The sequence below is a fragment of the Pseudoliparis swirei genome, chromosome 15 (genome assembly GCF_029220125.1).
Source record: "Pseudoliparis swirei isolate HS2019 ecotype Mariana Trench chromosome 15, NWPU_hadal_v1, whole genome shotgun sequence".
NCBI lineage: Eukaryota > Metazoa > Chordata > Actinopteri > Perciformes > Liparidae > Pseudoliparis > Pseudoliparis swirei.
Genome location: NC_079402.1, coordinates 11,783,149 through 11,799,315, shown reverse-complemented (window position 1 = coordinate 11,799,315; position 16,167 = coordinate 11,783,149). Strand labels below are relative to the sequence as shown.

The following is a 16,167-nucleotide window of genomic DNA, read 5'->3' as shown; positions in this document are numbered from 1 at the left end:
ACCGGTACGCGCTGTACGAAGTATCGAACACACAACCGGACGTTACAATGTGTCGGCGCTTGATGATGACGATCTAGATGTCATATGTGGCTTTCCCCGAGCTAACGTGCTTCAGTAAATGCTGTAAAGTAAGTACGTGTACTGTTCGGGGTCATTTTTAGTTGAAGGTTGTGTTTGGACCGGGTCGTTGTTGAAATTAATGGCAGCGTTGTGGTTAGCAACTACGTGGTTGCGTTTTATGTTTGGTATTTATTTCTTTTGCCCGTGGTTTGTGCATAAAGTCAATGAAGTGCTGCATGCACGCCCCCATCACATCGACCTTCACACCGCTTCACACACACACTGCTCGGACAGTGACATAAATACGTACGCGGGCTACTATTAGTAAGTCTCTTGTATCCGACACCTCATGTTGTCTGATTTACTCGAGTACCAATTACAAAAACAACTTGGTGGGACCACCTGCATGAACTGAATGGCTCAAAGGACCCATGCATTGCTCTCTGTTCATCTCTGAATGTTACATCGGAAATTGCCCCGTTCATGTTCCACTCAGAAGCCTGCATGATGATTGATTGGCTGCTGAAATGGATTTATTTATTTGTAACACAATGTAGAGGTTAATTGATAATTGAAATACTCGTTAGTTGAAGCCTTTGTCTGAGGAGTTTGCTGCAGGGCCAGGCGGAACCTCTGGTGGTGTAATTTTCTGCGCAAACTGTAAAGTGTACAGAGAAAAGATCCTGCGGGCTCACCAGCTGTCTTCAGCCACTGGAAGAAGGAGAGATGTGTGCAGACAGCTGCCTGTGTGTGTGTGTAAAATCGACAGGATATGAGGCTACAGTATCCCACTGAACACCTGTGCGTCACTTTTTCTGCTTGACTTCCACACTAAAGAGATCCTTCACCGTCCCACATCTGAGCTTATCTCCTCTGCCACTGTGCGCCATATCGCATCAGCTTGTCAGGAAACCTGCCAGCAACGGATGCCTGGTCTGGCTTTGTATTGTAGGTGGTGGTCCATAATCTAGCCTAAATATTGCCATTGGAATATGTTTGGATTTTTGGTTCATATCTGGTGGCGATGTTGGATTAACACCAGGAATTTATGGCATGGTCATAGCAACCATATTGGACGATGAGATCGGTATTGTGTCCTGGCTTTTTGGAGCTTTAAGTCAATTGAGAAGTTTTTTAATCTAGAAATCTGTCTGTTACTGGCGAAAATGAGTGCGTCAATATACATTTCGATAAAAATCATGTGATTTAATATTATATTCCTTGCAGTGTGGTTACATCTTTATAACCTCATTTTGAGAACCACTGGCAGAAGCCATTAAAATCGTACAGTTAGAATAAGTACATGTAAAATGTAATCTGAAAGTGTCACATGTTGGGTGGTATAGCTTTTGGACATGTAGTTAACCTGGAGCGAGAGGTCTTTAACTGCTGTATTATGTAAACAATATTTGTCCTGTAAAGATTTTTTTATTTTATAATATTTTACAGCATTTGATCTTCAGTTGTGAGTCATTAGTCATGCAGATTTAGTTTGACTTTTTTTTCTTTTCTATTCTATTCTATCATTTTGCAGAAAACTTATCTCTGTATTATGATGCATTGTGAAAAGTTCTACTCAATGAGCCAAATGGTCTTTAATGTCGCAGTTTGTTTCTCTTTTGAGCTTCAAGCTATAAACGCACACCAAACAATAGAGGATGTCAGTGAACCGCGAGCTCTTCACAGCCACTGACTGTGAAAGATGGGCTTTAGTGTGCTTTGTGTCTGTGGGCTTGGACACCTAAAGAGTGCGTCTGTGCTTGTGTACGCCCAGAGCCAGTTTGCAAGGTGGGAGGTGGTTGGTTTCATATTGTGACCTGTTTTAATGGGAGATTACCCCTAAAGGAACGCCTAAACAAATGTCTGCTGTGAGTACATTTTGCGTCGGTCTTGTGTGTGTAAGAGAGGAAGACGGCGGGCATGTTTGTGACTGTGTAAATTGCATGTAATGTAACCTGTACAGCCGAGTGCAGAACTTTCTTCAACGGCAGTGATTTTAACTTGTCAAGCACAGGTGAAACAAATTACGCGAATGATGGCTCGATTCCATCAAGCCTTCAAGTAAGTCCGATCAGGGAACCAGCAAGCACAATGGGCCCTTAAGTCCAGCCGTTTTCACGTGTGATTGCAGGGCTCACGCAGGTGTAATTAATAACACTAATTATTGCCCTGTTCCATTTAGTTGGCAGGGGCTGGATTTTATGCTTATTGGCTCAGTGGAAGACTGTGATACAAAATAGATTGGGACATTAATTCACTTTATCCATTACACCTGAAAGCGACCGCTGTGACAAGGGCCTAAACAACAGACCTTATTACTAATGTGATTATTTAAATCTGTGTTATTCCATCGATGACACGCCAATGTGTCTATTATGAATAAGATCTTTTGGCATTCACAGGTTTGCTTGGTCTATTTATTTAATTTCATTCACAAACTACAGACAATGGAGCTTTGATGTCAGTACTAGATGTAGGCCTACCTCCTACTGGCTAAAATGAGGTACTACTTCGTTTTGATCAATTTACCAGTGCTGCCTTCAACTGATTTGTGTACAACTTATGTTTCAAATTTAATCAAATGATGTTATTTTCAACTCGGTGGCATTATTTTTGGTATACATCATGTCACCTAATTGTTTTAATTTTTATTATTATTAATTTTTTTTATGTTCCCCTTTCTTTCCGTTTTAGTTATGGCTATGAATCACCTGAGTCTGCTGCGGCCTCTGCTGTGTCAGTCCCTGTTGCGACAGCTCAGGTCTCCTCTCGTGGCCACCTCCAGGGTCAGTGAACCACGACTATACCCCAACTCCATCTTCTACCCCGCTGCATGCACGAGGCTCTACGCCACAAAGAAGTCAAAAGGTCAGTGGAGAGATTGCAGAGCCTGGAGTTCACATGTGTGCAACCTCCGTTGGCATGAATGTGGGTTACGTGATTAGATATTATCTTTCTTAGATATGAGTCTTTACATTTCCCTCCTTGATTTCCCTCTTTTCATCTTCCAAGCCAAGGCAAAGGGCCAGTCAGCTAAGGTGAATATTAATTCGGCTCTGGTGGAAGACATCATCAGTCTGGATGAAGTGAAGGGGGACATGACAGCTGTTCTCAATGTACTCAGAGACGACTTCACACGCAACCTCAGCATCCGATCCTCGCCAGGTATCCAGCTTATCTCTGAGCCAAACCAATATTTTAATCTAGTTTGTCTCATGAATGTTTTTCAGTAGCCTCTACAAACACATGTTAACAGTATATAATTCTGTATCTGGATGGGCTGCCTTAACATCATGACATCACGGACAGCCATAACTTTAAATGTGCAGATGTCGCAATATGAGGCGAAAATTATTTTTTTAAATGTCGACTTTGAATTTGATACATACATGAGTTGTGCGTTAACATTTTTTTTTGTGTGCAGTTTTATTTCTTTTTTTTCCAACTTCTACGTGACAAAGCGCCTAAGGGCTGAGAGAGAGCCCCAGTGACCTTGACCCCAGTTTGATCTCTGTTTCCCCAACTACATCCAGGTCATGACACTTTTGCCTCTGGGTTCTAACAAATGGACGCGGGGCTCGGTGTAGTCAGAGGTGGGGTGTATAATGGAAGCTCCCGAGGGAGGAGGCAGCCGCAAGAATGAGACTTAACATTTAAAGTGTCTGAGCTTTTCCCCCTCCGATGAAAGTGTGCTTTCTCTGACATATGATCTGCAGCATGTGCAGTCTTTTTAAGTTCACACAACATGCAGGAGCATTAAACAACATATGCATAAATACAACCTTGATTTTTATTTTTTATGGTCAAGACATCTTAATTCTTCTTCATCCCATCAGCTTTTCTCTCTCTCCACTCGTCATTCAGAAATGTCTTGGTATGAGTCATTTTCTATCTTCGGCCCCTCCTTTTATATTTCTCCATTGCTTACTTTTCTATTCAGTTTTTCAAACGGCTTTATTTTTGGGCCCCTGCTCGAAGGATATTTTTAATCTGTGTCTCCTACTTTTGAATGCAAATGAGTTCTTGACCTACAGGGAAACATTTGTTCACATGGCAAGAGTTCCCTCCTCCACGCCCTCCATCTTTTCAGTCCTCCATCTGTTTCTTTTGTCATTTCTGTCTCCATCCCTCCGTTCTGTCATTCTTGCTCAATCTCTCTATCCACTCACTGATGTCCTCCGCTCCATCCGTCCTCCTCTCTTCTGTCCAGCTGCACAGTAATCCAGGGAGGCAGCAGGACTTAAAAGCTGACAGGAGAGATGAGATGGTGGAATGGAATGACTTCAGTGGTCCAAATGTGTGCATGTGTTTGGAGCGAGTGTGTGTGTTGGTTCCATGAACCGCTCATCTGGCACTCATTAAGTGTGCGTGTGTGTGTGCGTGCATGTGTGTGTGTCCATGTATCCCTACTGTATGTGTGCATGTGTTTGTTTGCGTGGAGCAGAAAGTCATCGATAGATGCAGAGAGAAGGGATCAATGCTGTGACCGCCATGTTGTGGTTAGTCACAGATGGGTAAAGATGGCCCAAAAACAAGCTCTGTTTCTATGGAAACGTTGTCAATACAGGGTGGACTGAGACATTGAACTATGACAACGCTACTTTGACACAGATGCCGAGAACTACTTTAATATAGCTTCAGGTACCAACAGGTTGTCCAAGTTGAAGATAAGAGCTGTTGCTACTTAAAGGAATCGCATGGTGTTTTGGTAAATACACGGATTAACATATTTGCTGAAACGATGTATTTGCTAAACTGTTGAGAGTCTCCTCTGGTTGCCAGAGGACTGCATGGAGCTACTGCTCCTGGGGAATTTTTTTTTTTTTTTACATTTAGAGTTCACCACATCTGATATACAATCTGCTATAATCAATACTTTTCTACTGGCAGTGGATTAAATGACTCCTTGTATGTCAAAGGGGTCACTCGTAGTAACAAACCCACAGATAACTAGAAAGGCACTCGGAGAGCACAGACCTCCTTCTCTCTATGTTAATGAAAGTAAACCATCATTTGTGTATCTGCCCTGTGAATCGTATATCTGCCCCAAAATGGTTTCTTCTTTGGCCCATACGACATGCTTCCTCCAAGTTTCATACGGGACAGTAATTGTTTTGGTAATCCAGGTCATGACACAGAAACATAACCCTGGAGGTCACCTGAAACGGGAGAGGAACCCCCCCCCCCCCCCCCCTCCTGTTTCAGCATCTTTCAGCTCATCACGGCCTGGAATGTTAGTTTTTGATTCACACCACACTCTTCTCTTGGTGTTAGTTTTTTTTCCAGACACATAATGAACAACCAGACAGATTTTTTTGTTTTTTTGTTTAGAAGGTGATGTTATATCAGTGTTGTGCGTTTACAGCTTGTTACAACGTCATTCAAGCTCTGTTGCAGACCAAACAATTGCAAACACTATAATTGATGTGGAGCATTCATCAGTCTGAAGTACTGCATTGTTTTAATTAACTACATCACTATTAAGTTTTTTAATAAGCAGGCCTGTTGAAGAGTGTACAAATAAAAGCATATTTTACTTGAATTTATTTTTATATCACATGTACAGGCAGAAGGTCCGATATGGTATGAACTGTCCGTGTATACAAGGGCAGGCCGGCTTAGAGCTGCTCACTAATGGAGGTTTGAAGTCAAAGAGGAAGACGGGTTAATTGGCATGTAGACGGTGTGTCAGTGATCCGGTTGGGCTGCGGCCTTTCAACAAAAGGTATCCATGTCATCACAACCTTATATTTTTCCGCATCTAATCTCTGACTGGTACTTCAATGTATTGCACGTGAAATCATATGATTAATTGATTTCTAAACTTAAACCATTGCCCACCTCCCCTTCAACCCCCTCGTACCTTCCTTTTCCACACACACACACTACCAGCACAGCCTGCAGTGGGTAAGCAGGGAGCGAGTGATGTTAGGCAGAGGTGCAGAAGGAGGAAACAACTGCGTCTGAGGTTAGCCAGATGGAGGAGAAGGAGTAAAGGGAGAAAAGGAGGAATGAACCGAACAGAAGTCGGCTCACGTTGGAAAACTTACCCTTTGTTCCTCAGTGCTGACAGTGAGGAGAGACGGTCGATCACGGAAACTCTTAACACGGTTGCAGTGGTTTCTTTTTTCTTTTACTCGGGCAGTTTGTGGCTTCTGCTGCACATCCATATGTCTGTCGGTAAATATGTCTGATGAGATATGAAGAGAACAGTCAATCATTCAGTCTGCATGGAAACTATTTGATTCACCACATTCTCACCGGTACCGATACCGAATACTGACCTCTGATAATAAAACAGATCTGATAACAATATGATGGTTAATATCAATTAATTTAACATAAACACATGATATAAACAAGCATTGTGTGAGAAATGTCTTGAAGTACAAATATATTTTCCATATAAACATTACACTTTATTTTAAAAAAGTATAGTCAGAGTAAATATATTCTAGTAGAGATGAAATATTTTAAATGCCTAACAAATATAACAAAAAAAGCAATATTCAAGTTTAATTTAGAAGAAATAAACTAAATATAACTTTTTTTAAGTTACTGTTATTGCTGCAAATGCATATATTTTATTTGCCTGTAGATGCACAAAATCAGTGTGGCTGTATTGTACATGGCAAGGTTACAACGGCGCCTTGAATTGTGGAAATACTTGTCAAGTAAAACAATTGCGTTCATCTGCATTTGTTTAGGAGCTCTGGATCACATTGTGGTGACGACTCCAGATGGAAAGTTCCCTCTCAACCAGCTGGGACAGGTCTCCATGAAGTCCCCTCTGCTCATGATGGTCAACATGAGCAGCTTCCCAGAGGTAAGACCACAACACACACACACACACACACACACACGGTCGGACACGGACAGAGTCCTCCGACCTGCAGCTGTGTGTTTCACGCAGTAACTAAAAGCGTTGTAGAAATAAAGCACGGACCGATAGACGGTCTTCACCGAAGGAAAAGTGAGCCGGACCAAACCTCTTAAACCCACATCTCTTTATAAATGAAACCTGAGCTGCCGCTTTCCCTCCAACTGTGTCTCGGATGCTAATTGATTGATCACTCGGGGAGCTCTTTGTTCTGGGGTGAAAGATGGCAACACAAACCCAAACTCTGTGTGCGTGCACTGAGATGTGGTTATGTTTGCATTCGACTTGTCACAGAGGAGGAAATTACCTCATGTTAGCCCCAGGTTAGGAAGGAATGGATTATTTTTCTTCTCTTTTCTTTTTAGTTTTTTTGACTCCTTTCTTTCCCTCTTTTCCTTCTTAGATGATACAACACAGTGCTAATCAGAGCTCCAGAAGTAAATGTTGTCCACAGGCCTATTTTCAATGGCCTGACTTTCTGATGGTCTTGATAATCAACGTTATATAATCATATTCATACACAGACCGCCTCACTGGGGATTTAGTTCTCTACGGTCGTATTAGCCATTGAGCTGAACTCCAGCTGTGTGGTGCTTTGTTAAAAAAAAAGTAAAACCATATCTGCTCCTCTTCTCAAGAGAGCAAATTTCAATTCTATATTTTTTTACATGACCAGTTGTAAACATAGTTTAATGAATTGCATTTTAGGATGCTCTTTTAACAGACAAGTATTGTGTTTGAATAAAAAATAGAAACAAGAGACTAGTATGTGAAATGAATGATGTTCAAGTGATGAATTTCACCCAATACGCCTGAAAGTTCTGATCAAAAGGAATTGTGAATGATGCCAGCTTACAGGGGATGCTTGGATAGACCGGTACAGTCACTCTGAGACCTGCCAGTAGTACAGTATAAAGACGTGACTACAGTAATAAAACAATGCATACAGTACACAATGACAATGCTGACACTAAGCTGGTGCGTTGCTTGTACTGCGTTCACCATCCCAGTTTAGCAAGGAAGTTGGGCTGAGGTTTGAGATGCAGATTGATGAGATTCAGTCTGAACCAAAGTGGCATACCAACCTACTGACCGTCCATCTTAAGGTCAATACAAGTGATTGTAAAGAAGTCTAAACCAGCCATTGTAACATGATTCGGTGGACTGTTTTTTCCTGTTTCTTTTAGACCTAAAGGACATTCAAAGGTAGTTGGTTCTTTTGGAGAACCACCTGTCTGCTACAACAGACCATTTCCCGCCACTTTTTATTTTCCTACCGCTCACTTTGTGAAAAGTGTGCCTTCACATCTTTGTTATCTTTTTTGTGATATCACAAAACAGCGTGCACCAGTGTCTATCTTTAATCTGTAAGTGGAAAGGTCTTTCAGTGAGTCTCTTTCTCACCACAGACCACACACACACCAGCAGACACATTCATGCACCCCCGCACTACCCTGACGTGCCCAACGTTACCCATGTTCCACACAGAGGTGAGTCCTCAGTACCCAGAGCTAATAGGCTTATAATGATGCCTATCCATTACCAGGCACTCCAGAGGCCCGACCATTGTTTTCCATTCATTCATTAGGAGCAGCCTGGGAAGGCACAGTGGAACTAACAGCAACTACCAGCACTCTGAGATCAGGGGGCAACTTGTACGAGTGTGTATGTTCACGGTTAAGCATCCCACCGCTTTGTTCATCAAGTGTTTTCTGCAGGGCTCCCTGTTCCAACATGCGCACACACGCGGGTCTCACACACATTCCTCCCGCCCGCCTCTCTGCTTTGAACCGAGCCGGCGAGCGTTTGATGTTAAATTTCAGTGTAATTTCTCTTTCCTCTCCAACATATTAACCAGAACCGGCCCGGCCTTTGCAGAGAAATTCCCCTCGGTTTTCCGTAACCACCGGAGTGCTGGTCGGGAGAGAGGAAACGGTGATGAATTTGATGTTGAGAACAATCAAACATAGGTATGGGCTGAATCTATCAGGCCACACTCAAAGAGAGCAACCGGAGGCCTGCCCTGCGTATGATTTTGACAACGGAAACGAAAAGAAACCTCATGAATTAATTTAATGCACGCAAATAAATTCCTTTAATCTCACTGCCATTTCTTTTTCCCAGCGGATAAGGCCAGACGGAGCTGTCAAGAAAGGAGAGTAGAGTAGAAAGGGGGAAAACTATATGCTCTATTTCCTCACACTACACATTTGCACACTTTGCGAAGCTCAGCTGAGGGAGTTGTCCTGCGGTTGCAGAATTAGTTCGAGGAGTGACTTTGTTTTAAGTAATTCCAAAGATTTGGCTTCCTCCCCTGTGTCCGTGTGCACGATGTAACTGTAGCTATCTGGTTCTAGTGTTTGCTGGATTGAAAGATTGTGTTTTATATGGTGGATCAAGCTTTTATGTTTCACACATGTCATACAATGTATTGGGTGACTGGAGAGGGAGTTCTTCTCCGAATCTGAGCAGCATCTTTGTCTGATGTTGTGTTGAGATGTGTGTATGTGTGATTTAGTGCCTCGCACACTGCATCACAAAACACACAATGCTCTTTTTTGCCTTCTTCCTTTTAAATATAAAACAGATAGTGTTTGTGAAATATTAGTTGACATTTTTTTTCCAATATCCAATTTAAAAACAGTTGAAAAAGACATTTTTTTGCAGATGTTTTCATTTCAAATAATAGTTTGTCCCAAATAAACAACTGTCCTTTCGATGTGTTTATTTGTGTTGTAGTTTCCCAGTGCAGATCAGAAACCTTAATTTTCAATGTGTACAAATGTGTCTCTGATGATTAAGTGTCATGCATGGTAATGCCAGATTTGAAGGGAATCTAATGTATGAACTGGGTTTGTAGACATTGATTTATGGCAACAGGTGGACATAACAAAGACCCTTTTTGAGAGAAGGAGAGAGGAGAGAGGTGCTCAGTGTTTCCTAAAACGTCCCCCAGCAGCCTATAAGCTCTGTCAAAGAGGAAAGTCTTGAGTCTACTCTTAATGAGGTGACTGTGTCTGCCTCCCGGACTGAAGGTGGAAGCTGGTTCCATAAAAGAGGAGCTTGATAACTAAAGGCTCTGGCTCCCATCCTACTTTTTAGGACTCTAGGAACCACAAGTAGCCCCGCATTTAGTGAGCGCAGCTCTCTAGTGGGGCAATATGGTACTACAAGCTCCTTAAGATATGATGGTGCATCACCAATCAAGGCTTTGTAAGTTAGGAGAATAATTTTAATTCTTGATTTTCCAGGGAGCCAGTGCAGAGCAGCTAATACAGGAGTAATGTAATCTCTTTTCTTAGTGTTAGTGAGAACACGAGCTGCAGCATTCTGGATCAACTGGAGGGACCTAAGAGACTTTTTAGAGCAGCCTGATAATAAGAAGTTGCAGTAATCCAGTCTAGAAGTAACAAATGCATGAACCAGTTTTTCTGCATCTTTTTGAGACAAGATGTGCCTGATTTTTTAAATGTTAAGTAGATGAAAAGATGCAGTCCTTGAGATTTGCTTTACGTGGGAGTTAAAGGACAAGTCCCGATCAAAGATAACAGAGATTCTTTACAGTGGTGTTGGATGCCAGAATCCATATCACCAGATAATTGATCTCTGAGGTGTTCAGGGCCGAGTAAAATGACTTCAGTTTAACGTCAGGAAGTTGCAGGTCATCCATGTTTTTATGTCTTTAAGACATGCTTGGATTTTAGCGAGCTGGTTGGTCTCCTCTGATGTGATCGATAGATATAACTGAGTATCATCTGAGCTTCTCCTGCTGTGACATTCAAAATGTCTGTGAAAAAGGTCAATTTAGGCAATAACCTAACTGACTTATGTCTAGTACTAATAACAGTACAGTTAACATTGCTTAATGTGTTGTTCATCCAACCGTAGCAAGTGGCTTTTTTTTACTAATTTAATAACAATATAATTACAGAAAACTCTTGATTAATTTTGAAATGTATTTCTGCATCATAGACTTCATGAAAAACTAAACAAAATGGACTGAAAGTTGTTGTGATACATTGCCCCTCGACTATGTTAAAGTGTCACTCTCATGGTGGCTGCCTGAAGACCTCAACACATCAATGTCTTTCCACGTGTGGAGCCTGAATGTCTCTTCTACCATCTTGGTTGAACGCAGTGGAGACCTCTTTGAAACCACAGAGAGCAACGAGCCGGCCACAACACACCAAGTGTCCATGGGCTTTAGTTAAAGTGAACATGCATGTGCTCACCTATAGATTATTCACATGTCCCATCTTCATAAACAAGCAATTTGCTGCTGTTACATTTCAAAATAAAAGTTTAAAAAGGAATACATACAAAATCAAAAGCGTGTGTGTGTGTGATACACAATGCACAAGCAGACTCTCCTGTGAGATCACCACGGGTCAACGTCCTGCCCTGCAACCGCTCAGTCCTGTCCCAGAGGGCCGAGCGCTGACAGTGGCCCAAGGCACTTCCACACTGCAAGGGCTTCCCCTGACACACACACACACACACACACTACAAACACAACACCTTAATTATTGCCAGCTTGATCTGGTGCACTACCTGCAGTTGTAGTGCTGCTTTTCAATTCACACCAGTGCTCGACGCAAGCACACATTTGTATATCTGACTGTGTGTGTGTGTGTGTGTGTTTGTGCCCCAGGCTACAGCGGCTGCCACCCGTGCCCTAAGAGAGAGTAGCATGAACCTTAACCCAGAGGTGGACGGGACGATCATCAAGGTGCCCGTTCCCAAGTGAGTCTCTCAAACACACACACACACACACACACATACACACACAGCCCCAAGGGCAGGAACACAAACACTTTCCTGCTTTTCGATCTTTTCTCTACACCTTTTACTCTTCTGCTGCAATTAGCAAGATGTTAACTGAAGTTGTGTTTTCTTTACTGTTGTGTGACTTAAAACCCTCTCTGAAATCTGGATGTTATGTTCTGTTAATCTGTGACAGGCATTTTACATTTTTTAAGATTTTTATAGGCAACAAATAAATAGATATACACTGTACATTATCATTAACATAAACCTTGCAGTAAGTCAAATCCATGTCTCCCCATTAATAAATCTCTTTACCCGAGAGATTTAAGAGACTTTTGTTTGTAGATGTATGGAGACCCCCAGTGTGTTGATGTGAGGGTCGGATCACTCCCTCTGTATTCTGACTAGACCTCTCTCTTCTTCTCTCTGCCAAGTCAAACAACCTCACAAAAAACTATCCATCCCTCACTCACTAAACCACTCTGTGTGTGTATACAGTATGCTTTTTACATATACACTCATGTGCATGTAAGTAAACTTGCATACATGCCCCCCTGTGTTTATGTGCATGTGTGTGCATGTATGTGTGTGTGTGTGTGTGTGCGCGTGTTGAGCAGCAGGTGTTAGTCTGGCAGAGGAGGAACACAAGAGTCAGACTGCTTTCCCCCTGCAATCAGTCTCGGCACGCTCCGAGCCTCCATTTGCATTTCCAAAGAGAAGCCGCTCCTTGATTGGCCCTGGAATCAGTAATTAGGCCGTATTGTTTGTGGTAAATAGACGCTGCACTTGGATTGTTTGCAAATAGTCCGAGAGGCAAAAACAACGGAAAAAATAGTCAATTAAGGACAAAGAGGGAGAGTGAAATGGGGAGTAGGATTTTCTGAGTGATTAACAATTGCAAAGTGAATACGAAGTTGTTGGGCAGACGGATTGTTCAGCTCCTGTCTGAGACCTCGGCAACTGATTGTTGTTAGTTGGTTGCTTATGACTTTGAAATCAAATGATTAGCCTTCATGCTTACAAGCACTTAACATTCTCATTTGCACACATATAAGGGACTTTTTTTTCTTCATTATATTTTGTCCGTGCACAGTTGTGTGTTTTCCAGAGAGTCTGACTGACCCATTCCTTTTAGGTCGCTGTGTGCAGTTTAAAGATATTTTTCATATTTAGCCTAGTTTTCTTATTTCCTTTAGCAACTCCTCTCACAATTGGGAAGTGCACTTTTTTTCCAACATTTTACCAAACGTTACATTTCTGTGCTAACGAGATGTCACTCCATCTCCTCTCCTCCCTGTAGAGTAACGCGTGAGCACAGAGAGAACCTCACCAAGCTGGCCAAGCAGCTGAGCAACAAGGCGAAAGACTCCCTGAGGAAAGTGCGATCTAACGCTATCACCCAGGTCAAAAAGACGAAGGAAGCACACTCGGAGGACACCATTCGACTTGTGGAGAAACAGGTGGGGGAAAAAGTGCTACTAGACATTGATAGATCAGACTGTCGGAAGGAAGTGTAATGTAAGGTTGAGTGGCTAGATGAGAAGAGATGAGGAGTCAAGGAGCTAACTAATCATTTAGTTTCTATTGAAACCGCAGCCCAAACGGTCAAAGTGTACAGCTTTTTGCTCTGCAAAATCATAACTAGAGAAACCCATTCACATTGCAGCTATAATGGCATCCTTTACCACACAGACTCGAGAGGGAATAAGTGAGCCCAAAAGGTGTATCCAAAATGTTGTTTTCCCTTCACAGATTCAGCAGATGACGGACAGCGTCGTCGTGGACATTGACAAACAGCTTGCAGCCAAGACCAAGGAGCTGTTGGGCTGACTGGGACCATTAAGAGGTGTTTGTAATATTTGGGTTGTAGCTGAATCTACACTTAACTGAAGCAGCAGGTCCACCCTGTGGTGTTTATAACAGACAGCGACTCAATCAGTATTCCGTGCATCCTGTTCTCATCGTCCAAAAGCTTCACACAGACCAATGAGTCCCGGTTCTGTTGTACATGTTTTGGCAGAAACTGGGCTTTGGTTCTGGCCCACAACTCTGGCAAAGATCTCCTCCTCGCTGCTGGGTGATATCTGTGTTTAACCATCACTACATAAACAAAAATTGGCACGGAAACAACAACAACAACGACAGACCGCCAGTCAACTCCCTCCTCCCTTGCTACTCTTCCTGTCTTCAAACAAACACACCGAGCTCGGGACGAATGGCCTTTTAATAGGATTTGTCGGCCTCCTCCTGATCAAACCCCTTGCCACAAGGGCTGTCTGTTTACACAAAACAAGCGCACCCGTCTGAGTGTAAACTGGCTGCGGGTTTGTCTTGGTGGCAAGAGAGATGGAGAGAAGGAGAGAGAGAGAGAGGGAGAGAAGGTTTGTTCCAGAGACGGAGGATATGATTAGCGTGGTGCCAAACATTTGTTTCACATTGATTCAAAGTCTGTTAAAGAATGCACTTGAGTAGAAAAAAGCTTTTAATTTCAGCACATGTCTAGAATTGATAATATGGCTACTCCTCGACAATAAAGTCGGGAAAGCAACATTATTGATGGACTCCATTAAAGAAACACTGCTTTGTACCATGTGCGTCATCTTTTGCTCTCTTGTTTTCTTTTCTTGTTCCCCACTTTTGGTTTGAAGTCGCCCCCTCCTCCATTAGGCGGAGTGATAATGGACTTTTCCTGTGTACAGAGCTCCAGGTCCTGGCTGCTGGCACCACATTTGTCCGTTCGGGGTGGAGGTTTTTAAATGTTGTGCACTTGGCCCTCTTTGTCTTTCAACAACTGCACTTTTAAAGCCCCGGTTAAGAATTGTAGCTCAAGTAGTTGGATCAATAACAATAAATATATGAATGGGGAACACATGTCTCTGCGTTCATGTACCGGCTGTGTCCACCGCCAGCGGCTCCACTGTCCTCTCATGTGGTTGGTGTCTTCCTCTTAGTCATGTTTCTTTGCTTCCTCAGCTACTGGTCCCAGGCAGCCCACATGGCAGACAGGTTTAATTTAAAAAGTTTGCCCACTCACTTGCTCTCCCAACCACCCGGTCATTTGGTGATTACAGCGCGGCAACATCGTAAACTACCAATCAATCTCAGTCAAAATACTCTGCGACCTCTTTTTAAATGGGCAGAATTACTTGAGGTATAGTGACGATGCAGATTCTTCGGTAGCTTCCGGTGGTGTTTGGTGGCGGCGGCGCTCAGTTGCACGCTACACAATGTGGAGTTCTTCCATTTGCCCCGTCTCCCTGGACGGCTTCGCTTTAATGGCCTCAACAGACCAGAGTCGTTGGATAAACAAGAGTTTAGCGGAGGAGTGGCTGAGTCGGGACAGGGGAGGGCCGGGGTGGAAACGGCAGGTTTTTGTGGTGATTCTGGGTCCATATGTCAGCAATTTGAGGGCATTGTGTACCTTGGCCGAAAACAGAGGCTTCATGATCGATGGAGGGGTGAAAATCTCCCAAGTCCCTGGCGCAGAACACGGCCGAGCACAAGGAAATTGCTTTCAGCTGATAGCTTCATTTTGGTTGACATTTATCAAGTGAATTACCCTGTTCCTTCAAATGTTTACTACTACGAGCACCGCCTTTTCTCATGTGTGTGCGTGTGTGTGAGAGATTACAAATGCAATAGAGGTTTGTCTATATGGAAGTTCTGCTGCGTCTTTTTGCGACCGCTCCTATAAATATACAAGCCTGAGTTAGCTCAGTGATGTTTGATTTGTGAGAAGAAAGATAACCAGTTCCAACTTGCAGCTTTAACTCACAACAAGCTCTTTAGAAAGCTGTGTTTTTTAACCTCAAGGTAGCCGGTTGGATCCCCACAGTTGCGTGTCAGTGTCCTTGAGCAACACACTGAACCCTCAGTTGCTCCCCGGCGCTTCACTGCAGCTCACTGCTCCCGAATAACTAAGAACGGGTCAAATGCGGAGAAGAATTTCCCCACGGGGATGAATAAAAGTGAACATTTCTTTCTTAATTGTTCTTCATTTTTCACCCCAAAATATTTTTGCACTACGTGATGAAGGTGATGTTTCAGGATACTAAGGAACATGACCAGCACATTAACTCGAGAATTAAGGCGATACTTGCGTATCACCCAGCAAAGGTTACATAATGAGGTGACTAAAGTGTGACATAGCACAAGTAGGGTAGAGTCCATTATCAGTAATGTCAGTTATGAGGTAAACTATCGCAAAAGTTTGCTAAATTAGTAAGTGAGTAGTGATCATACACCAGACCAAGTGAGGCTGAAGCAACACAACTCCAGAGTTTACTAAATTGGGGACGGGTCTTTTAGTTTTTAGGAATTCAGTTTTTCATTTGTAAGAGGAAGAATTCTTGAATGATTTATTCTTTCAAAAATTGCATAATCTCACTTGAAATCATCAAATGGTAATTTCTGAGTGTTGCATAGCATTTACTTTATTAAATTTTATCCCTTGCGTCCTT

General features: G+C 42.7%; 1 protein-coding gene across 1 annotated transcript; it reads left to right on the top strand.

Moving 5' to 3' along the window:
- Window positions 1–66: 66 nt before the first annotated feature.
- Window positions 67–14,294, top strand: mrrf (mitochondrial ribosome recycling factor). Its single transcript, XM_056432146.1, has 7 exons — window positions 67–128; window positions 2,755–2,928; window positions 3,073–3,225; window positions 6,768–6,886; window positions 11,592–11,683; window positions 13,008–13,167; window positions 13,460–14,294. The coding sequence occupies exons 2-7, from the start codon at window positions 2,757–2,759 to the stop codon at window positions 13,535–13,537; spliced, it is 774 nt and encodes a 257-aa protein (XP_056288121.1). The 5' UTR covers window positions 67–128; window positions 2,755–2,756; the 3' UTR covers window positions 13,538–14,294.
- The last annotated feature ends 1,873 nt before the right edge of the window (window positions 14,295–16,167 follow it).